Raw genomic sequence first — 25,288 nt, forward strand, 5'->3', positions numbered from 1 at the left:
TGTATTATTTTGCTATTTGAGTATTTCTTCATTTTTGGAGTACACATGTCCTGCACCTTCCTCATTTTTCCCAGAAAATGAATTGAACTGAATTGACTTTATTACTTATTTCCTTCAAATGCATGAGGAGTAAAAATCTTTAAGTCACTTCTCCGTTCAAATGTGTAATGTGCAATTATAGTAATTTATAATAAATATTACATACAACAGGATAGTCAATATAACATAGAAATACAATTATGTCAGCATGAATTGAACAGTCTGATGGCCTGGTGGAAGAAGCTGTCCCAGAACCTGTTGGTCCTGGCTTTTATGCTGCAATACCATTTCCTGGATAGTAGCAGCTGGAACAGTTTGTGGATGCAGTGACTTGGGTCTCCAAAGATCCTTCAGTCTTTTTTACACACCTGTCTTTGTAAATGTCCTGAATAGTGGGAAGTTCACATTTACAGATGCGCTGGGCTGTCCACACCATTCTCTGCAGAGTCTTGCAATTGAGAGAAGTACAGTTCCCATACCAGGCAGTGTTGTAACCAGTCAGGATGTTCTCAATCGTGCCAACTATAGGAAGTTCTTAGAATTTGGAGGGCCATACCAAACTTTTTCAACTGTCTGAGGTGAAAGAGGCACTACTGTGCCTTTTTCACCACACATCTGGTATGTACAGATGACGAGATCCTCGGTGATGATTATGCCGAGTAACTTAAAGCTGTTCACCCTCTCAACCCCAGATCCATCAATGTCTATAGGGGTTAGCCTGTCACCAATCCTCCTGTAGACCACAACCAGCTACTTTGTTTTTGTGACTTTGAGGGAGAGGTTGTTTTCTTGACACTACTGTGTCAGGGTGATGATTTCCTGTCTGTAGGCCGCCTCATTATTATTTGAGATTAGGCCAATCAGTGCAGTGTCGTCAGCAAATTTTATTAGCAGATTGGAGCTGTGGATTGCGACCCAGCTCCACCGCACACCATTGCTGCTCTGCTGACATCCCTTCCAATTTACTTTGGCCAGCAACTCTCTCATACCATTGTAATTCAGTGTAGCTGAACCCTTAGTAGGCTCAACAATAAACTACTCTAAAAAGCCAACTCTTAGGCATTCAACAAACTCACTCTCTTGAGATCCATTACCATCCTAATTTTCTCAATCGATCTGTATGTTAAAATCTCCCATGACTATCATAACATAGTTACAATATGGAGTTGGTGATCTGGTCAGAATTAATGGAATCCTCAATGCTAAGAAGTGCAAGCAGATTCTCATCCCACACAATACCATCAGGAAGGCATCAGATCGGTTCCAACTTCATCCTGCAGCAAGACAAAGACCCCAAACACACAGCCAAGGTCATAAAGTACTACCTTCAGCAAAAAGAAGAACAAGGAGTTTAACAACGAATGGTATAGCCTCCACAGAGCCCTAATCTCAATATTATTGAGGCTGTCTGGAATTATCTGAAGTCAGAAGCTAGCGAGACAGCCAAAGTCTGAAGAAGAACTATGTCAAGTTTTCCAAGATGCTTGGAACAACCTACCAGCTGATCTTCTTATAAAACTGCAGAGCAGTATACCTAAGAAAATTAATGTAGTTTTAAAGGCAAAGGGTGATCACACTAACTATTTATTTGATTTAGTTCTTCACTATTTTCAGCACTTAACAATAAATTTGTTATTTGGAAACTTTTCATTTCATTATTTTTGAAAGCATCTTCGCTTTACAGCATGTTTACGTGTGCCTAAGACTTTTGCACAGTACTGTAGATACCACCTGTACCTAATAAAGTGGCCACTAAGTGTATGTTCTTGGTCTTCTGCTACTGTTGCCCATCCACCAAGGTTCAAAGTGTCACAAACAAGAGAAAATCAGCAGATGCTGAAAATCAAAGTAATGCACACAAAATGCTTGAGGAACATAGCAGACCAGACAGCATCTATGGAAAAGAGTAAACAGTTGATGTTTTGGGCCGAGACCCTGCACCAGGACTGTAAGGTTCACTGCGTTGTGTGTTCTGAGATGATCATCTTCACACCACTGTTGCAATGGGTGGTTATTTGGGTTACTGTCACCTTCTTGTCAGCTTGAACCAGTCAGGCCATTCTCTTCTGACAAGGCGTTTTCTCCCATAGAACTGCCACTCACTGGATGTTTTCTCATGCCGTTCTGTGTTACTCTTGACACTATTGCGTGTGAAAATCCCAGGAGATCAGCTGTTTTTAGGATACTCAAACCACCCTGTCTGGCACCAACAATCATTCTACAGTCAAAGTCACTTAGATCACATTTCCTTCCTCATTCTGATGTTTGGTCTGAACAATATCTCCAGCATATCTGTACACTTTTATGATTGAGTTGCTGTCACATGATTGGCTGATCAGTTATTTGCATTAATAAGCACATTTACAGGTGTATCTAATAAAGTGACCACTGAATATATACTTCTACAAGCTAAGAGGATTAAGAGGTGTGTAGAGAAGGCTAGAAAAGGTTATTGTGGTGGACATTCAGCTATCATGTTGCAGAATGGAGCAAGCCTGAAGGACTTAATAGACTTATTTCTACTTTTATATAATTCGATGATTCGTTTAAATCAACATCAATTTGCACACTTCAAAAAAAAGTTTGATCATTGTGTTTCTCAGCAGAATCTTATTCAAAATCTTACTTTATTATTTTCCTATCTACAGATCCCAAGGAGGAAGAGTAATTAATTACATAATGGTATAATTGTTCATTACCTGAATATTCAGGGTTGAGTTCTTTAGCTGTCTGTATTCGAAATACATTCAATTTCACTGTTTGTATAACACTTTCCAGCCTGCAAACACGACTCACCAAAAATTCATAGCTTTTCCACAATATATCACCTTCAGTGCCAAAAGCTTTTCTAGTGTGGAGAGGACTGACAGGCTTGCAACTGTCATAACTACCAGTTTTAGGTGCTCCACAATCTTCAATACCATATCCCAGGCTTTCTAAGTCTTGAATTAAAGCATCTGTTTGCTCCTCAGCTGCAATGATCCGATGCTGAAGCACAGTAAGTGATTCAGGTACTGTGGCACCGATATGTATTGGAGGTATTGGTGCACGTGACATGTTTAAAACATCAGTAGCCACCTGGAAAATTAAACAGATTATGAAACAATTCTGTCTACCTAAGCAAAATTAGGTGCAATCAAACCATTTTGGTTAAGCCATTAATGTCATAAGAAGATGATAATTTACGCAGCATTGGTCTGAATCTCCATTGCTCTGGCCACTCTCTTCCTCTTTCTCCTGCTAAGTTCCCTGCTCTAAGCTCATCTGGCATTGTCTCTTCTGCCCTCACCCAAAGCTCCCAAGTATTCCCTCTGTCTCTCCCAACCTCCCCCAAGTTTCAGTCACTCTCTCCCTTGCACTCCTCTCAAGCTCCTCCACACACTTTTGTTATCTCGACAGAATGCTGGAAGAACTCACTGGGTCCAATAAATATAGGCACAAGCAAGAGAAAATCTGCAGATGCTGAAAATCCAAGCAACACAGAAAATGCTGGAGGAACTCAGCAGGCCAGGCAGCATCTATGGAAAAAGAGTACAGTTGACGTTTTGGCCCGAGACCCTTCAGTAGGACTGGAAAAAAAAGATTTGGAGTTAGAGTTAGAGGGTGAGGGAGGGGAGGGAGAAACACAATGTGATAGGTGAAACGGAGGGGAGGGGTGAAGTAAAGAGTGAGAAGTTGATTGGTGAAAGAGTTACAGAGCTGCAGAAGGGGGACTCTATTAGGAGAGGACAGAAGGCAATGGAAGAAAGGGAAAGAAGCACCAGTGGGAGGCAATGGACAAGCAAAGAGATAAGGTGAGAGAGGGAAAAGAGGATAGGGAATGGTAAAGGGGGGCCATTACCTGAAGTTCGAGAATTCGATGTTCATACCATCAGGTTGGAGGCTAACCAGACAGAATACAAGGTGTTGCTCCTCTAACCTGAGTGTGGCCTCATCGCGTCAGTAGAGGAGACCATGGCTTGACGTGTCAGAATGGGAATGGGAAGTGGAATTAAAATGGGAGCAAAATTAAGCCATTCAGCCCACTGAGACTTCTCCACCATCGGATTATAGCTGATCAAATTTCTCTCTTAATTCCATTCTCCTGTCTTCTCCCCGTAACCTTTTACAGTGTGTCCTTACTATCAAGAACTTATTAACCTCTGCTTTAAATATACCCAATGACTTGGCCTCCACAGCAACTGTGGCAAGGAATTCACCAGATTCACCACTTTCTGGCTAAAGAACTTTCTCCTCACCTTTGTTATAAAGGGACATTCTTGCATTGAGGCCAAATCCTCTGTTCTAGACTCTCCCATTATTGGAAAGATCCTCTCCATGTCCACTTTGTCTGGCATTTTCAATATTTGGTAGATTTCAACAAGCTTCCCTCTCATTCTTCTAAACTTCAGTGAGTATATGCCCAGAGCAACCAAACACACGTCATACATTAACCCTTTCATTCCCAGGATTATTCTCATAAACTGTCTCTGTACCCTTTCCAATGCCAGCACACCTTTCTTGGCCATGGAGCCCAAAATTATTCCAAATGTGATCTGACCAATGCCTTATAAAGCTTCAGCATTATGTCCTTGCTTTTATATTCTAATCTTTTTGAAATGAATGATAATATTGCATTGCTTTCCTCACTATCAACTCAATCTGCACATTACAAGCAGATAAAAGATGCATATCAACATTCAGGTGAGACCCTGATCAGGACTGACAGAGATCTAGAAAGATTGCCAGTACAATACTTTATACAAATACTTTATTGTCACCAAACAATTGATACTAGAGCATACAATCATCACAGTGATATTTGTTTCTGCGCTTCGCACTCCCTGAAGTACAAATCTAAGTAAATATAATAAAAATTTAAATTATAAATCATAATTAGAAAATAGAAAAGGGAAAGTACGGTAGTGCAAGTCAGGTCCAGATATTTGGAAGGTACGGCCCAGATCCCGGTCAGGATCTGTTCAGTAGTCTTATCACAGTTGGAAAGAAGCTGTTCCCAAATCTGGCCGTACAAATCTTCAAGCTCCTGAACTTCTCCCGGAGGAAAGTGGGACAAAAAGTGTGTTGGCTGGGTGGGACTTATCCTTGATTATCCTGGCAGCACTGCTCCGACAGCGTGTGGTGTTAAGTGAGTCCAAGGATACAGCAGTACATATGGAGATGGGTCAGGGGCTGATAGCTGGTAGCTGAAACCAGACGGAGAGGTCAATGATGGGCAGACGGATGCAGCTGGGGGGGGGGGGGGGGGGTGAGGTGAAGGGTGGATAGGTGAGATTCAATTTTCACAGTCTTGGGTTGTATACTGTCCAAGCTATGGAAAATTCAAAATTTAAAATTCATACTATTATTACCCAGTAATGTTGTTGTTTTTGTTGTTCTTCCAATTTGCATTTGGCCTTTTCTGCTACATCACTGACCATACCACTGATCATGACATTAATCCAGCTTACTGACCTGTTTTTTTTTAAATATTCTGTGATCCAAGAATTAGAACCTCACTGTTTGCTTAAAACAGTGATTTTCAAACAAAACCACAGAGGATAAGAGTCTTTCAGATACAAGATACCATTTGAGGCTAGATGTGGTATCAGAGAAAACAGCAGTAATGAAACGTCACAGTTAAATGTCAGGAAATTTACTTTTTCTTCTATTACCTAGTTTGTTCTATGCCATTTCCCAGATAAAATCCACGCTGTCCTGTCAGCTGAGTGGGGCTGACAAGAAAAATGCTAAGGATGTTTCCTCTGACCAAGATGGCTAAAAGGAGGAAATAAGGGCCATTCAGGACAGCGTGAAGAAATATCCTAATAGTGAAGACTAGCTTTTAAGTTCAGTACCAATTAAGACTATGGAGGATCAACCGCTGAGAATACAGTATTCAAGGTAGATAACAATTTACAGTATGTTTAGTTATTATGGGAATCAACAGATAAGGGATAAGTGACGGTCAGTTAAGAGATCAGCCAACATTCGCCCGAATGACAGACCAGGTACGAGGGGGAGATGCCCAACTCCTGCTACGCTCTTTAAGCTGTGGCCGGTACCCAGTATCGCAATAAGCCACCTTAGTTGTGACACAAAACTCCTATTCATTGATACAGGAAAACACCAACGGCTAAAATTGATTGAAATCTCAGTTTAACAAGAGTGTGAAACAATCTATTCAATTTGCGCCTCAAGCATCTACAAAATCTTTTTGGATCCTCACACTAAACATTTGGCGAGAATGCAAAATTCGCGTTTTGCAACAGAATGCTGTGAAAGAGGTGGCCAAGCGTATCCAGGTGCAAGTAACTTGCAAGGACACCGTGCACGATCTCGTCATGTGAATCCCCTCCTATCTCGTTATTCAAAGAGTTTGAGCTGAACTGCATTAGTTTGCTTTGACTGACAAAGTCACACGAGGCGACCTCCGCAATTCGCAGTGTCTGCATCTCAGCGTATGACAGATCAGTAAATAAGCAATTTCATTTAATTTAAATCAGCTTGATAACTTGCCTGGTGAAAGACAACAGCAAACGACCATCAGCAGCTGGGCCCAGCCTGTCGTTACCATGGAGACGCAAACGGCCACTCTCGGCAACCGAAGCTCCGAGGACGCGCGTGCGCAAACATGACCGGTTCCAAGGCATGCTGGGATACTTTCAATCTTGGTGGGGGTTTTGTGTACGGTCCTGTAACTTGTCAGGAGATTAGTATGGTTTTATGGATCAAGGAACTATGATCAAAAGACTGAGTATAATTGTAAAATCTCAGTGACAGGGCAAGGAAGGGGGAAGAAGATGTGAGAGATGAAAGTCAAGAAAGACGGTAAATGTTAGAAATTTGAAATTAAAGCAGTAAATGTTGGTTTGCAAGCAGTTAGATGCGTCGGTAGATAAATGTCCTAGCCAAATCATAATTGTTTCTGAGCCATAATTGTTCTTGAAGAGGTCACAGTCCTAAAGTATGTATTTGATGGTATACCTTCTTTGTTATTACATCATCGTGCTCAGGATGGATGCTCCAAGATTTATTTTTAAACTTTTTTTGTTTTTATTGAACACAAACAAAAACAGAAACACTAAACATATGTTAACACCAGGGAATCACACACAAGCAACAACAAATATATAACTATTAACTTTAAATATACAAATAAACAAGAAAATCAACTCTAAATACTGTTGGACAGAAGGAACTATATCTAAAAGGAGTCACAAAACAGAAACATTTACAGAGATAACCCGAGACGCTGACAGATTTGTACAGTCTTAACAGCTTTCTGGTTATGGGAAGTTTTCAGAGTATTTACGTACAGTTTGAAGTATGATGTAAAAAAAATAAATGAATGTTTCTTACTGCTGTATTTGCATTTATGGATATAAAATTTGCTGTAAATTAACAAAAGATTTATGACAAATGATCCTATGAGATTTGGTATTAATAAACCCAAATAAGACATTTTCAAAACAAAAAGTAAAGTTCATATTAATATATTGGTCTATAAATTGACAAACATCAACCCAAAATCTTTTAACATATTCACAATCCCAAAACAAATGAAATAAATCCTCTGGATATAAACCAGAAAAAGAACAGTTAGTTTCAATATCAGAATTAGACCTTGGATGGTCCAAGATGTTGTCAGTGAGGAACTTCAATCTATTCATCCCTTTTACTGTGGACCCCTCACTGAGGACTGGTGTGTGTTTCCAAACTTCCCTTCCTGAAGTCCTCAATCAGTTCTTTGGTCTTGCTGGCGTTGAAGGCAAGATTATTGTGACAGCACTCAACCAGCTAATCTATCTCACCCCTTTACACCTCCTGATCGCCATCTGAGATTTTATCAACAACTGTAGACTTAACAGAAAGTGCAGCAAAAAATCTCTAGAATTTTCCTTCCATAGTGTTTATCTAGGACTTTGGCCGTATAAAAATATCTCTGAGTATTAACTATACAATTACCATGGAGATGACACTGCACTTGTAAGCCAAATTGAAAAAGAACATGGTACTCCTTTCTGGGGAAAAGGTCGTCTTGAAACTAAGAAGTGAAATAAATACTTACCTATCCGTTGTGTGAAATCATGTTTGTGGGTTCAGTGAGTGGGGACAGAAGACACTCATGACCTTAATAGGTTAGCTATTTCTTTACAGGACAAGACAGACATTGAACATTCAGTAAACCCTCCAAGCTACAATGAATTACAATATTTAAACTGAGTGCCCAGAGTGGCTAGAGAAAACAAACATTAAATGTAGACACAGTGGCAAACACGTATCCAAAGTGTGAGCCCATGCCCTCTTTACTGCAGCACTCCTCCACTGTTTACCATTTCCACAGCACTGCTGATCAACTTGTGGGTGAGCAAAAAAGGGAGCATGTGGAATCCGTGCACCAGATTTAATCTCTACCAGTGCTGTGACATCGCCAGCTGAACAGCAGCCGGTGGGGGGGGTCTGCAATGCTCCTTAAACCAATCGCTAGCTAGCACAGGGTAGCAGCTTTCAATGAACTGGTAAGAGGGACACCTGAATCACTATCACAGGTAGTCTACCTGTACTGTTTCATGGGATAAAAGAATGAATAAAACTAGATGAGTCTCAGCCTGAAACGTCGACAGCGCTTCTCCCTAAAGATGCTGCCTGGCCTGCTGTGTTCCACCAGCATTTTGTGTGTGTTGTTGATTAATTAATGGGTTGCCACACTGCTGAAATGGAAAGAAGAGTACTGCCATATTGCAACTGTAGACAGTAGATATAAAGCAATCTGGAACTGGAGAGAGTTTAGAATGGCTTGTGATTGTAGCCTCATCTCCTTGTTCTGTAGTATGCTATAACCTAAACCTCAAAGGAGGTTCATCTACCATACTCTGACTTTTATCGTCACACAGTGACATAAAGGCCTGGAGGCTGAATCAAGGGAAAGTTCTTATTGTAAATTGGAATGATCTCAGTCAGAAAACCTAGTTTTCATTTCTTATAAGTTAGATATAAACTTAGAGTCCAAAAGTAATGGGAGCATTTGTTGCAAAGCATCCCTGAGCAATGTAGGAACATAATATTTCTATGCTCTAGTAAAGCTCAGTATGCAATGCCTAAATTATAAATGAGAATCCTTTATAGGCCTCAATACCTGCTGTGCAAATGGATCCTCGATTTCCTCACTTGCAGACCCCTGTCAGTTCTGATTGGCAACAACATCTCCACAATCTCCATCAGCACACATCACCACAAGGCTGTGTGTTTAGCCCTCTAGTCTACTTTCTTTATCCTTATGACTATGAGTCTAAGCACAGCTCCAATTCCATATTTAACTTTGCTGAAGACACACTGTTGTTGGCCAACTCAAAGATTGTGACGAATTAGCATATCAGAATCAGGTTTAATATCACTGGCATAAGTCATGAAATTTGTTGTTTTTTGCGATAGCAATACAATGCAGTAAATAATAATAGAGAAAAAACTGTTTTTTGGACTTTATTCCCTGGAGCCAAGAAGAATGAGGGGAGATTTGATAGAGGTATATAAAATTATGATGGGTATAGATAGAGTGAATGTAAGCAGGCTTTTTCCACTGAGGCTAAGAGAGAAGAAAAAACAGAGGACATGGGTTAAGGGTGAAGGGGAAAAAGTTTAAAGGGAACATTGGGGGGGGGTTCTTCACACAGAAGGTGTTGGGAGTGTGGAATGAGCTGCCGGATGAAGCGGTAAATGCGGACTCACTTTTAACATTTAAGAAAAACTTGGACAGGTACATGGATGAGAGGTGTATGGAGGGATATGGGCCAGGTGCAGGTCAGTGGGACTAGGCAGAAAAATGGTTCGGCACAGCCAAGAAAGGCCAAAAGGCCTTTTTCTGTGCTGTAATGTTCTATGGTTATTCAGAAATTGGATAACAGAGGGGAAGAGCTGTTCCAGAATTGTTGACTGTGTGTGCCTTCAGGCCCTTCTACCTGTTTCCTAATGGTAGCAATGAGAAAAGAGCATGTCCTGGGTGATGGGGGTCCTTAATAATGGAAGCTGCCCTTTTGAGGCATCGTTCCTTGAAGATCTCCTGGATGCTATGGAGGCTAGTGCCCATGACAGAGCTGACTGAGTTCATGACTTTCTGCAGGTTCTTTCAACACATGGGCAGCCACCACACAATCCTTGACAGATCGGGTAAGGATCCAGTGGCATGGAGTACAAGATGACTGGGCACCCTCTACTGCTGCAGCCTTCCTCTACCTTCACTGCTGTTGTGATATGTCATCTTCTGCCATTTCCACTGTTGAGGTAATGGTTGGATTGCTCTTTGTTTGGAACCCCCTTGAACTTGATGCTACAGGTGACCCGAACAGGAGGTAAACATTAGATGCCTAAACTCCAGGTGGCAGCACTCTCAGGATATCAGGAGTTTACAAGCCTCTCCCCGGAAACAAGGTGGCAATGCTTTGAGAAGAAAATAATAGTATAGGAACAGAAACAGGCCTTTGGCTCACGGTGTCTGTGCCTATCTCACCAATCTAAGTATTTCCATCTGCCTGCACAAGTTCTATATTCCTCTATTCCTTGCTTTTATTATGTGCCTGGCCTGTTAAATGTTACGCTCATATCTGCATCCACCACCTCCCCACGCAATGCATTTGAGGCACCTACTACCCTCTGTGCTTGTCTCAAAACAATTCTTTTAAGTTTACCTGTGTCTCCTTAAGTGTATGCCATCCAGTATTTGACACTGCCACCCCGGAAAAAAAGGCTCTATCTGTGCGCCTCATAATTTCCTTGTGTCAGGTCACCCTTGAGCCTCTAACAATCCAGTTTTGGTTAACCTCACCCCATCTTGCCTCTAATCCAAGTGAATCTCTTCTGCACCCTCTCCAAAGTCCCCACTTCCTTCTTGTAATGCAGGGATCAGAAATGTTCACAATATTCCAAATATTGCTAAAGTTTCATAAAGCTTTCATAAAGCTACTATTATATTCAACACCCCAACTAATGAGGGCTAGTATGCCATATGACTTCTTCACCACCTTATCTCCTTCATACATGGTGACTTTCTTGAACCTACAAGGGAATATGATATCTTGGATCTGGTCCTGTGCAATGAGACAGGTAAAATTAGCAAGCTTGTAGTTAGAGATTCTCTTGGAAAGAGTGATCACAATATGACTGAGTTTCTCATACAAATGGAGGGTGCAATAGTTCAATCTAAAAACTGCCTAAACAATGGAGACTACAACGGGATGAGGAAGGAGTTGGATAGGGTAGACTGGGAACATGGTTATATGGTGGAACAGTAGGAGGCTTTCAAATAGATTTTTCACAGTGCTCAACAAAAGTATATTCCAGTTAAAAGCAAGAACAGTAAGGGTAGGGAGAGCCTGTCATTGCTCTCTAAGGAAATAAAGGAAGGCATCAAACTAAAAGCACATGCACACAAAGTGACCAAGTGTAGTGGAAAACTGGAAGATTGGGAAAACTTTAAAAAGCAACTAAGAAGCACTAAGCAAGCAAAAAAGAAAGGGAAGATTAATTATAAAATATATTAGCACAAAATATAAAAACAGATACTAAAAGTTTATATAATTATATAAAGTGGAAAAATTGTGGCTAAAGTGAACTTAGGTCCCTTAGAGGATGAGAAGGGGGAATTGATATTAGGTAAGGAGGAAATGGCCAAGGCTTTGAATGACTATTTTGTGTCAGTCTGCACAGCGAAAGACACGTCTAACATGCCAAAGAGAGATGATGTAGACGTGATGGGAGGTGAGAACCTATAAACAACAGCCATCACTAAAAAGGTAGTGCTGAGCAAACTTGTGGGCCTAGAGATAAAAAGGTCCCCTGGTCTTGATGGGATGTATCCCAGGGTACTGAAAGAAATGGCAGAGTAGAAGCTTTGGTGACAATTTACCAAAATTTTCTGGACTCTGGGCAGGTCCCAGCAGATTAGAAGAAGGTGAATGTTATGCCACTGTTCAAAAAAGGATGTAGGCAAAAGGCAGTTAACTATAGGCCAGTTAGTTTAACATCTGTAGTTAGGAAAATGCTTCAAGCTATCATTAAAGAAGAAATAGGGAGGCATCTGGAAAGAAATGGATCCATTGTGCAGATGCAGTATGGATTCAGCAAAGGCTGGTCCTGTTTGACAAACTTACTGGAGTTCTTTGAGGATATACCGAGCACAGTGGGTAGAGGAGGACAAAAGGACATTATTCACTTGGATTTCCAAAAGGCATTCAATAAGGTGCCACATAAAAGACTTATCCTTAAGATAACAATGCATTGAGCTGGGGGTGATGTATTAGCAAGGATAGAAGATTGAAGATGCAATAGAAAGCAGAGAATTGGGATAACATGTGTGTTTCTCTGGTTGGCAATCAGTGGTGAGCACTGTACCACTGGGGTTGGTGCTGGGCCCTCAACTGTTCACGATAGACATTAATTATCTGGAAGAGGGGACCAAGTGTAGTGTATCTAAATTTGCTGCTGACACTAAATTGAGTGGAAAAGCAAATTATGCAGAGGATACAGAGAGATATAGATAGGTAAGTAAATGGTTAAGTGCCTGGCAGATGGAGTACAATATTGGTAAGTGTGAGGTCATCGACTTTGGCAGGAAAAATGGAAGATCAGATTATTATTTAAATGGTAAAAGATTGCAGCATGCTGCTGTGCAGAAGGATTCGGGAGTGCTTGTGCATGAAACACAAAAGGTTGGTTTGCAGGTGCAGCAGACCATCAAGTAGGCAAATGGAATGCTGGCCCTCATTACTGGAGGGATTGAATTTAAGAGCAGGGAGTTATGCAGCAACTGTACTGGGTCCTCTTGAGGCCGCATCTGGAGTACCTCATGCACTTCTGATCTCCTTACTTGAGGAAGGATATTCTGGCATTGGAGACAATGAAGAGGAGGCTCACCAGGTTGATTACAGAGATGAGGGAGTTAGACTATGAGGAGAGATCAAGTGTCCAGGGACTGTACTCAAGAGCCCCAGAACTCTTCCTTCTTGATCAACATGCACTAGATTATCACCAATTTTTATTATTATTGGCAACATCCTTAAATCTCTGCACACTTTGCAGTACAATCATATCCTTCCTCTATTGTGGTGAGCGAACTGTGCTATATAAGCAAGCTATGGCCTGCAAGAATTATGGGTACACTTGTAGAGTACATTACTGCCGTTATATTTTATGTATCAACTAAAAAGAAAAGCAGCCTGCATATTCTTATAATGACCAGGTCTACCTGCTTCTGTACCCTTAATCAGAGGATTGGAACATACACTCCAAGGACTACCTCTTCTTCAATTGAATTTACCATTTATTATGTATTGTCTTACCTTGGTATACCTCTCCAAATGCATTACCTCAGAATTCCCTGGATTAAAATTCCATTTGCCAATTCTCTGCACAACTGACTGCACATGTAAATACTCCTGAAATGAAATGCTTTTCCTCCTTATGCCAGCCGCACAGCACTTTATAGCTGATCAGACTTATTTTTAATAATGCATTTTATGTCTGAGCCATTAATGTGTACTGTATATAATATAACAACTTGAGTGATGAGTCTGATAGAACTGTGCTGATTAAAACAACCTTCCAATCACAAGATATCCTCTTGATCATTATCTTCTCCTTTCTACTGCTGAGCTAACTTTGTTCTTTCCCTTGGGTCTTTACTATTTTGACTAGACTGCCACATGGGACCTGGACAAATTTGATTGGTCCCAGAGTGAAGAAATATAACTTTAATATATGAGTACACAGTAGTAAATTAGTCTTCATTAACTTACAAACAATTGTATAACTCAGCATGCTTGTGAATATTGTGTATTAATTATAGCAAGAGACCATAATTAATTTTAGTGCCATTAAGTAATTGAATATTAAAATGTTCAATTAACTAACATATTATTAAATACTTTTATGCCATGGGCATAATTTTGAGATAAAATACAAGGTAACCAAAGTGTACTAATATTAAAACATAGAAATCTACAGCACATTACAGGCCATTCAGCCCACAATGTTGTGCTGACCATGTAACCTACTCTAGAAACTGCCTAGAATTTCCCTTCCACATAGCCTATTTTTCTAAGCTCCATGTACCTATCTAAGAGTCTCTTAAAAGACCCTATTGTATCCACCTCTATCACCCTCACTGGAAGTGCATTCCATGCACCCGCTGTTCTCTGTTTGAAAAACTTAATTCTGACATCCCCCTTGTACCTACTTCCAAGCACCTTAAACCTATGCTTCCTCGTGTTAGCCACTTCAGCCCTGGGAAAAAGTGTCTGGCTATCCACATGATCAATGCCTCTTATCACCTATGCACCTCTCATTGTGCCCTGATTATCAAGATTATGTCAGAGATCACTTTTAGAATAAATTTCTCAGAATCAGGTTTAATATCACTGGCATACATCATGAAATTTGTTGTTCCATGGCAGCAGTGTGTTGCAATACATAATAATAAAAAACTATAAATTATGTAAGAAATATATATACTTAACATATAATTAAGTCAAATAAGTTGTGCAAAAAGAGCAAAAATTGATAAGTTAGTAAATTAGTATACATGGGTTCATTATCTGTTAAGAAATCTGATGGTGGAGGGGAAGAAGCTCTTCTGAAATGTGTGTGTCTCCAAGCTCCTGTACCTCCTCCTTGATGGTAGCAGTGAGAAGAGGGCATCTCCTAGGTGATGGATAACCAGCCTCAAAATAGAGGGTCGTAATTTTGGAACAGAAATAAGGAGGAATTTCTTTAGCCAGAAGGTGCTGAATCCATGGAATTTGTTGCGACAAGCAGCTGTGGCGGTCAAGTCATTGGGTATATTTAAGACAAGGGTTGCTGGATTCTTGATTAGTCAGGGCATGAAGGGATACAGGGATCCAGTTCGCCTACCAGCCCCGACTAGTTGTTGAAGATGGCATCGTCTACCTGCTGAACTGTGTCTACGCCCACCTGGACAAGCCAGCGAGCACTGTGAGGGTCATGTTTTTTGACTTCTCCAGTGCGTTCAACACCATCCACCCTGCTCTGCTGGGTGAGAAGCTGACAGTGATGCAGGTGGATGCTTCCCTGGTGTCATGGATTATTGATTACCTGACTGGCAGACTACAATAAGTGCACTTGCAACACTGTGTGTCGGACAGAGTGGTCAGCAGCACTGGGGCTCCACAGGGGACTGTCCTGTCTCCCTTTCTCTTCACCATCTACACCTCAGACTTCGACTACTGCACAAAGTCTTGCCATCTTCAGAAGTTTTCTGATGACTCTGCCATAGTCATAGTCATGTGACTTTGTCACATGGTGCGAGCATAATCATCTGCATTTTAATGTGAAAAAGACTAAGGAGCTGGTGGTGGACCTGAGGAGGACTAAGGCACCGTTGACCCCTGTTTCCATCCAAGAGGTCAGTGTGGACATGGTGAAGGATTACAAACACCTGGGGATACAAATTGACAATAAACTGGACTGGTCAAAGAACACTGAGGCTGTCTACAAGAAGGGTCAGAGCCGTCTCTATTTCCTGAGGAGACTGAGGTCCTTTAACATCTGCCGGATGATGCTGAGGATGTTCTACGAGTCTGTGGTGGCCAGTGCTATCATGTTTGCTGTTGTGTGCTGGGGCAGCAGGTTGAGGGTAGCAGACACCAACAGAATCAACAAACTCATTCGTAAGGCCAGTGATGTTGTTGGGGTGGAACTGGACTCTCTGACGGTGGTGTCTGAAAAGAGGATGCTGTCTAAGTTTCATGCCATCTTGGACAATGACTCCTATCCACTCCATAATGTACTGGTTAGGCACAGGAGTACATTCAGCCAGAGACTCATTCCACCGAGACGTAACACTGAGCATCATAGGAAGTCATTCCTGCCTGTGGCTATCAAACTTTACAACTCCTACCTCGGAGTGTCAGACACCCTGAGCCAATAGGCTGGTCCTAGACTTATTTCCACTTGGCATGATTAACTTATTATTATTTAATTATTTATGGTTTTATACTGCTATATTTCTATACTAATCTTGGTTGGTGCGGTTGTAACAAAACCCAATTTCCCCCAGGATCAATAAAGTATGTCTGTCTGTCTGGAGTAAACAGGAGATTGAGGCTGAAAGAGAAAATTGATCAGCATGATGAAATAGCAGAGCAGACTCAATGGGCCAAATGGCCTGATTCTATTCCTATATTTTATGGTTTTAATCATGGATGTTGCCTTTTTGAGACCTAGTTTTTTGGTGTTCTTGATGCTGGGGAGGCTAGTGCCCATAATGGAGCTGGAGGAATTTACAACTTTCTGCAGGTTTTCTCTGAGCCTGTGCAGCGGCCCTTTCATGTCAGCTGGTGACGCAACCAGTTAAAATACTCTCAACAAAACATCTATAAAAAATTGCAAGAGTCTTTAGTGACTGTGGTGAACTACATATACCTGTCTGGACATGCCCCCTGCTGACTGCTCCTGTGGCTCCTCCCACAGACCCCTGTATAAAGGCGATTGAGGCCTGAGCCCGGCCTCTCAGTCTCCAGGATGTAGTATGGTGGTCACTCACTGCTTGTTCCTTCTTCCAGTCAATAAAAGCTGATATCTCGCCTTTACGTCTCAGAGTGAGTTATTGATGGTGCATCAGTGACATACCAAGCCTCCTCAAACTCCTAATGAAATATAGCCACTGTCACACCCTCTTTGTATTGGGCCCAGGATATGTGGACACCCAGGAACTTATAAATTCACACCCTTTCTACAGTTGATCCCATGAAGAGGACTGGTGTATGTTCCCTCAACTTCCCTTCCTGAAGTCCACAATGAATTCTTTGGTCTTCGTGCTGCTAATATGTAAATATATATCACAATTGCAGCCTACCGGTCCATCAAGGAGATGCAGTACTGTTTGCCAAGGAGAAGCAGGTAACTTTTGCAAGATTCCTCATGGAGCAATAGTGTATTGGTGTTACAGTCATCAGTAAAGTTGTCTAAGTTTATAACAGGATATTGATCAACTGGGAGAGTGGGCAAGGGAATGGCAAATGGCATTTAATATGGACAAATGTGAAATGATTCATTTGGAAAATGAAAGAAAGAACATACACAGTGAATTCCAGACCCTGGGAAGAGTTGTTGAACAGAGAAAACTTGGAGTACAAGTTCAGTTCCCTGAGATTAACCATGCAGGTAGAAAGGGTGGTGAAGATGGTATATCGGCCTGTAAGTTTAACGTCAGTGGTGGGTAAATTAATGGAAAGTATTCTTAGATATGGTATATATAATTATCTCGATAGACAGGGTCTGATTAGGAACAGTCAACATGGATTTGTGCATGGAAAGTCATGTTTGACAAAACTTATTGAATTTTTTGAAGAGGTTACTAGGAAAGTTGACGAGGGTAAAGCAGTGGATGTTGTCTATATGGACTACAGTAAGGCCTTTGACAAGGTTCCACACAGAAGGTTAGTTAGGAAGGTTCAATTGTTAGGCATTAATATTGAAGTATTAAAATGGATTCAACAGTGGCTGGATGGGAGATGCTAAAGAGTAGTGGTGGATAACTGTCAGTTTGGAGGCCGGTGACTAGTGGTGTGCCTCAGGGATCTGTACTGGGTCCACTGTTGTTTGTCATATATATTAATGATCTGGATGATGGGGTGGTAAATTGGATTTGTAAGTATGCAGATGATACTAAGATAAGTGGTGTTGTGGATAATGAAGTAGGTTTTCAAAGCTTGCAGAGAGATTTAGGCCAGTTAGAAAAGTGGGCTGAAAGATGGCAGATGGAGTTTAATGCTGATAAGTGTGAGGTGCTACATTTTGGTAGAACTAATCAAAATAGGACATTCATGGTTAACAGAAGGGCATTGAGGAATGCGGTAGAACAGAGTGATCTGGGAGTAATGGTGCATTGTTCCCTGAAGGTGGAATCTTATGTGGATAGGGTGGTGAAGAAAGCTTTTGGTATGCTGGCCTTTATAAATCAGAATATTGAGTATTGGAGTTGGGATGTAATGTTAAGATCGTAGAAGGGATTGGTGAGGCCAAATTTGAGTATTGTGTACAGTTCTGGTCACCGAATTATAGGAAAGATGTCAACAAAATAGAGAGCATACAGAAGAGATTTATAAGAATGTTACCTGGGTTTCAACACCCAAGTTACAGAGAAAGGTTGAACAAGTTAGGTCTGTATTCTTTGGAATGTAGAAGGTTGAGGGGGACAGATGGAGTTAATGTGGACAGACTTTTCCCATTGAGAGTAGGGGAGATGAGGACATGAGTTAAGAGTTAGGGGGCAAAAGTTTAAGGGTAACACAAGGGGGAACTTCTTTACTCAGAGAGTGATAGCTGTGTGGAACAAGCTTGCAGTAGAAGTGGTAGAGGCAGGTTCGATACTGTCATTTTTTTAAAAAATTGGATAGATATATGGGCAGGAAAGGAATGGAGGGTTATGGGCTGAGTGCAGGTCAGTGGGACTAGGTGAGAGTAAGCATTCTGCATGGACTAGAAGGGCCAAAATGGCCTGTTACTGTGCTATAATTGTTATATGGTTATATAGTATGCCTGCCTTTGTTTGCTGAGGTATTAAGTATAAGAGTTGGGATGTCATGTTGCCATTGTACAATATGTTTGTTGGACCTCACTTGCAGTGATGTGTGTAGTTCCGGTCATGACACTACAGGGAAAAGGTGATTATGCAAGAGAAGATGCAAAGAAGATTCACAAGCATGTTGACTGGACTGGAGAGCTTGAATTAGAAGGAGAGATTGGATAGACTGTGTCTATTTTGTTCTGGAGCAAAGGAGACTGAGAGAGCTCATGATGGAGGTGTTTAAAATTATGAGATAAATAGCCAGAGTCTGTTTCCCATTGAAGGGTTGCCTTAAATTGAGGGCATAGATTTAAGCTGAGAGGGATGAGGTTTATAGGGAACTAAAGGTGGAATTCTTTTCCATAAAGAGAAGTTCGTATCTGCATTGAGCTGCCAGAAGAAGTGGTAGGGCAGCTGTATTAACATTTAAAAGGCATCTGGACAAGTCAAATGAGCAAGCAATGGATGGATATGGAATTAATGCAAGGAAATGGGATTAATGTAGCTAGGCATGATAGTTGGTATAGACATAGTGAGATGAAGATCCTGCTTTGCTGCAGTACAACTCTCTGACTCTAGAATATAATTAAACTTATCATGCAGCAAATTCCACACATTTAATTTTGTCTAGGTCTATGTTCCTAATCAGATTCTTCACAGTCAGATTCATGTTCCAATCATCCTCAGGGAATCAGCCGTGATCTCAATATTTACTAGGCTGCATCTTCAGTTGTTTCCTTGGACAAAGGCATCACTGCATTACCTTGAAACAACAAATGAACAGCTGTATAAAGAGAACAGTACTCCTGTATGAACCATAGTTTTTTTTTTTGAAAACTTTTTTTATTGCGTTTTTAAGTGATTACAGAGTAAAGTATGGAAAAAAATGTATGTAACCCTTCCCCCCTCCCCTTAACCCCTCCCCCCTAACTTCCCTATAGAAAAAAAAAGAGAAAGAAAGAAAGAAAAAGAAAGAATGCCTGGTTGTTGGAAGATCTCCACATGCTCCATGGAATTCATAATAACTTTAGTATATATATTTATTTCTTTCCCCAAGTAACCAATTATTTCATCTTCAGAGCAGCTATATATTTAGTCCTGTCTTTTGTAAATAAGGGCACCAAGTTTTCAGAAATGTTTCATATTTATTTCTTAAATTATAAGTAATTTTTTCTAATGGAATACAGCCATAAATTTCATTCTTCCAACAATCTATACTTAAATATGTATCCAATTTCCAAGTAACTGCAATAGCCTTTTTGGCTACTGCCAGTGCAATTTTTATGAATTCTTTCTGATATTTATTTAGTTTGAGTTTTGGTTTTATCCCTTCAATATCACCTAGTAAGAGTAATATTGGATTATGAGGAAGTTGTGTTCCTGTAATTTGTTCCAGTAAAAGTCTTAAATTTGTCCAAAAAGGTTGAATTTTAGAACAAGACCATGTAGAATGTAAAAAAGTACCAGTTTCTTGGTTACATCGGAAACACTGATCAGTTAAATTTGGATTTAATTTATTTATTTTTTGTGGTGTAATATATAATTGATGTAGAAAATTATACTGCACTAATCTTAACCGAACATTTATTGTATTTGTCATACTATCAAGACATAGTCTTGACCAATTTGTTTCTTCAATTTTAATATTTAAATCACTTTCCCATTTTAGTCTTGACTTATGGACTCCTTGTTTAATTGCCTGTTTTTGAATCAAATTATACATACAAGATATAAATTTTTTAATATTTCATTTTTGAATTAAAATTTCTATTTCATTAGATTTCGGCAATAACATTGTTTGACCTAATTTTTCTCCTAAATAAGCCCTTAGTTGAAAGTAACAAAATAAAGTGAAATAAACACTTTATTTTATGAACCATAGTTGAACATCCAACGTACTGTATGTCATAAACCTGCGATAACTTCAACTGTTTAGAAGTACTGTCCAATATAAGGGTGGTAAAGAAAGCATTTGGAACATTCACCTTTGTCAATCAGATTATTGAGTACGAGAGTTTGAATGTCACATTACAGTTGTACAAAATGTTGGTAGGATCACATTTGGAGTCCTGTTGCCCTGCTATGGGAAGGATAACATTAAACTCCAAAGAGCCAGGTGCCAGGAATGCGCTTAAGAATGGACTTAGGAGAGTTAGAAGAGTACGTGAGAAGGTTTGGTGAGTAGGATAAAGGAAAACCCCACAGCATTCTAAACATATGTAAAGAACAGAAGGATGGCTAAAGTGAGTGTAAGACCTAACAGGGATAGAAAAGGAAATGTGCCTAAACAAGGCATAGAATCCGCAAATATAAATAATACATTTTTGAATTAGGAAAATATAGGCAGTTATATAAAAAATCAACAAATTTATTTCTCTTTTTTAATCTAGATGTTTAACCTTTTTTTGTGTTGCAACCCAGTAATGTAATTTACTCATTATTTTTCTTTCCTTTATGTAAATGCTTAGTCTTTTCTAGGCATTTCTCCACATTGTCTGAGTTTTGCCAGTGATGACAAAGCCATGTGATGACGAAGAGGTGAATGTGTACATTTTCTTTGGCTCCTCAACATTGACCCATGTTTCATCTCATCAGATGACTGTACAATACTCAATTCTATTTGCAGTTCCTCAGTAAGAAAGAGGAATCCATGTCTGAATGCAACATTTAGCCATGGCCTGACACCACAAGCAATATTTACACTACAGGAAATAGCTGTTGCCTCTTGACATTCAATGGTCTTACCTTCACTGATTACCACAAGATTAACATCCTGAATGCTAATATTAGCTAGAAATACATCTGAACCAGCAGCATACACACCTCATGACATCCCGAAGTCTTTCCACCACCTATAAGTCACAAGTTGTGTGTGTTGGAATACTCTCCATTTGTCTGGATAGAAAATAGGTGCAGGAGTAGGCCATTCGGCCCTTCGAGCCTGCACCGCCATTCAGTATGATCATGGCTGATCATCCAACTCAGAACCCTATACCTGCTTTCTCTCCATACCCCCTGATCCTTTTAGCCTCAAGGGCCATATCTAACTTCCTCTTAAATATAGCCAATGAACTGGCCTCAACTGTCTCCTGTGGCAGAGAATTTCACAGATACACCACTCTCTGTGTGAAGAAGTTTTTCCTCATCTCGGTCCTAAAAGGCTTCCCCTTTTATCCTTAAACTGTGAGCCCTCATTCTGGACTTCCCCAACATCGGAAACAATCTTCCTGCATCTAGCCTGTCCAATCCCTTTAGAATTTTATACATTTCAGTAAGAACCCCCCTCAATCTTCTAAATTCCAGTGAGTATAAGCCTAGTCGATCCAGTCTTTCTTCATATGAAAGTCCTGCCATCCCAGGAATCAATCTGGTGAACCTTCTTTGTACTCCCTCTATGGCAAGAATTAGGGAACCAAAACTGCACACAATACTCTAGGTGCAGTCTCACCAAGGCCTTGTACAACTGCAGTAGAACCTCCTTGCTCCTGTACTCAAATCCTTTTGCTATGAATGCCAACATACCATTTGCCTTTTTCACCGCCTGCTGTACCTGCATGCCCACCTTCAATGACTGGTGTATAATGACACCCAGGTCTCGTTGCACCCCACCTTTTCCTAATCGGCCACCATTCAGATAATAATCTGTATTCCTGTTCTTGCAACCAAAGTGGATAACCTCACATTTATCCACATTAAATTGCATCTGCCATGAATTTGCTCACTCACCTAACCTATCCAAGTCACCCTGCATCCTCTTAGCATCCTCCTCACAGCTAACACCGCCGCCCAGCTTCATGTCATCTGCAAACTTGGAGATGCTGCATTTAATTCCCTCATCTAAATCATTATTATATATTGTAAACAACTGGGGTCCCAGCACCCACTAGTCACTGCCTGCCATTCTGAAAAGGTCCCGTTTACTCCCACTCTTTGCTTCCTGTCTGCCAACCAATTCTCTATCCACATCAATACCATACCCCCAATACCATGTGCTTTAAGTTTGCACACTAATCTCCTGTGTGGGACATTGTCAAAAGCCTTTTGAAAATCTAAATATACCACATCCACTGGCTCTCCCCTATCCACTCTACTAGTTATATCTTCAAAAAATTCTGAAAGATTCTTCAGACATGATTTTCCTTTCACAAATCCATGCTGACTTTGTCCAATGATTTCACCTCTTTCCAAATGTGCTGTTATCACATCTTTGATAACTGACTCTAGCATTTTCCCTACCACCGATGTCAGATTAACTATAATTCCCCGGTTTTTCTCTCCCTCCTTTCTTAAAAAGTCGGGTTACATTGGCAACCTCCAGTCCTCAGGAACTAATCCAGAATCTAAGGAGTTTTGAAAATTATCACTAATGCACTCACTATTTCTCGGGCTACTTCCTTAAGTACTCTGGGATGCAGACCATCTGGCCCTGGGGATTTATCTGCTTTTAATCCCTTCAATTTACCTAACACCATTTCCCTACTAACATGTATTTCCCTTAGTTCCTCCATCTCACTAGAACCTCGATCCCCTACTATTTCCGGAAGATTATTTATGTCCTCCTTAGTGAAGGCAGAACCAAAGTAGTTATTCAATTGGTCTGCCATGTCCTTGTTCCCTACGATCAATTCGCCTGTTTTTGACTGTAAGGGACCTACATTTGTCTTGACCAATCTTCTTCTTTTCACATATCTATAAAAGCTTTTACAGTCAGCTTTTATGTTCCCTGCCAGCTTTCTCTCATAATCTTTTTTCCCTTTCCTAATTAAGCCCTTTGTCCTCCTCTGCTGGTCTCTGAATTTCTCCCAGTCCTCAGGTGTGCCACTTTTTTTTGCTAATTTATATGTTTCTTCTTTGGACTTGATACTATCCCTAATTTCCCCCGTCAGCCACGGGTGCACTACCTTCCCTGGTTTATTCTTTTGCGAAACTGGGATGAACAATTGTTGTAGTTCATCCATTCGATCTTTAAATGCTTGCCATTGCATATCCACCGTCAAACCCTTTAAGTATCATTTGCCAGTCTATCTTAGCTAATTCACATCTCATACCTTCAAAATTACCCTTCTTTTAGTTCAGAACCTTTGTTTCTGAATTAACTATGTCACTTTCCATCTTAATGAAGAATTTCACCATATTATGGTCACTCTTACCCAAGGGGCCTTGCACGACAAGATTGCTAACTAACCCTTCCTCATTGCTCAATACCCAATCTAGAATGGCCTGCTCTCGCGTTGGTTCCTCGACATGTTGGTTCAGAAAACCATCCAGCATACATTCCAAGAAATCCTCCAAGAAATACTGTTCCTTTATTGCACACATTTCTAATTTCCTGTTTAATGCCATTCCCAACCTCACTACTACTGTTAGGTGGCCTGTACACAACACCCACCAGCGTTTTCTGCCCCTTAGTGTTATGCAGCTCTACCCATATCGATTCCACATCCTCCAGGCTAATGTCCTTCCTTTCTATTGCGTTAATCTCCTCTCTAACCAGCAATGCTACCCCACCTGCTTTTCTTTCCTGTCTATCCCTCCTGAATATTGAATATCCCTGGATGTTGAGCTCCCATCCTTGGTCACCCTGGAGCCATGTCTCTGTGATCCCAACTATATCATAATCATTAATAACTGTCTGCACATTCAATTCATCCACCTTGTTACGAATGCTCCTCGCATTGACACACAAAGCCTTCAGACTTGTTTTTACAACACTCTTAGCCCTTGTACAATTATGTTGAAAAGTGGCCCTTTATGCTTTTTGCCCTGGATTTGCCTGCCTGCCACTTTCACTTTTCACCTTACTACTTTTTGCTTCTACCCTCCTTTTACACCCCTCTGTCTCTCTGCACTTGTTCCCATCCCCCTGCCACATTAGTTTAAAGACTCCTGAACAGCAGTAGCAAACGCTCCCCCTACCCAATACATTGCCTCAACTTTTGAAACTTTCTCCTTTTAAAGGAACTTACCTTGCCTTACCTCACTTGGAGTGAAGCTTGTCCTCAGTCTCTGCTCGCCAAAGCCTCTCAAGGCAAAGCCTTCCTACTCTGTCCCCCGCCACTCCATCGCCTGCCTCTGTCTAACTGTTCTCTTTAAATACTCCCGCTGCCTCACGGTCCGACTTACACGCGCTTGCGCAGTCGTGCCCCCATTAAACTGCCAAAGAAAAACTGCCAATTATTACAGCTCCAAAAACACGCTGTGCTAGAGCAGCTCTGTGAGAATATCAGACTAAAAGGACTGCAACCATGCGAAATATGGCTCATCTCCACCTTCTCAAAAGCAGTTAAGATTGGGCAATAAATGTTGGCCATAACAATCTATAGATTTCTTGAAAAAGAGTTTAGCACTTTTGGTGGACTTGTGGCTTGAATACAAAATTGTTATATATAAATCTACAACAAAGTTTGCCTCCAATTTGATTTTGCATTCAAAGGATATATCGCATAGATGGTATCGTTTTAAATACAATTAAGTGATTTGGCAGAGTTGGTGAATTTGGATGAAAAGAAACCACATGTCAATTTGCTCAAAATGCACCTACAGTAGTTTCCAAAAATGTGAATAAAAAGAAACAAGATCACATTACATTCTCACACACCTGTTTCATTGCTCACTTTTCCATCAACACATTGCAATCAAGGCAGCACATTGGTTCTCCTTTCCATACTGCTTTTTTTTTGTTCCAGCTGG

General features: G+C 40.6%; 1 protein-coding gene and 1 long non-coding RNA gene across 11 annotated transcripts in view; one reads left to right on the plus strand and one right to left on the minus strand.

Moving 5' to 3' along the window:
- Positions 1 to 6,645, minus strand: part of LOC132378911 (coiled-coil domain-containing protein 150-like) — a 148,858-nt gene extending 142,213 nt beyond the window's left edge. For 8 of the 10 annotated variants that reach the window (XM_059946269.1, XM_059946241.1, XM_059946263.1 and 5 more), the window contains exons 1-2: positions 6,538 to 6,645; positions 2,739 to 3,117 (exon numbers count right to left, since the gene is read on the minus strand). In XM_059946269.1, coding sequence (XP_059802252.1) covers positions 2,739 to 3,096 — 358 coding nt within the window. In that variant the 5' untranslated portion in view covers positions 3,097 to 3,117; positions 6,538 to 6,645. Of the gene's footprint in view, positions 1 to 2,738; positions 3,118 to 6,537 lie in introns of those variants that run through there. The other 2 variants (XM_059946292.1, XM_059946299.1) reach the window with 2 other exon arrangements.
- A 55-nt stretch (positions 6,646 to 6,700) lies between these two features.
- Positions 6,701 to 25,288, plus strand: part of LOC132378951 (uncharacterized) — a 36,518-nt gene continuing 17,930 nt past the window's right edge. Inside the window, exons 1-2 of the long non-coding RNA XR_009507242.1 lie at positions 6,701 to 6,849; positions 10,139 to 10,299. This is a non-coding gene — a long non-coding RNA (uncharacterized LOC132378951). The remainder of the gene's footprint in view (positions 6,850 to 10,138; positions 10,300 to 25,288) is intronic.

This window comes from Hypanus sabinus, chromosome 2 (genome assembly GCF_030144855.1).
Source record: "Hypanus sabinus isolate sHypSab1 chromosome 2, sHypSab1.hap1, whole genome shotgun sequence".
Classification (NCBI taxonomy): domain Eukaryota; kingdom Metazoa; phylum Chordata; class Chondrichthyes; order Myliobatiformes; family Dasyatidae; genus Hypanus; species Hypanus sabinus.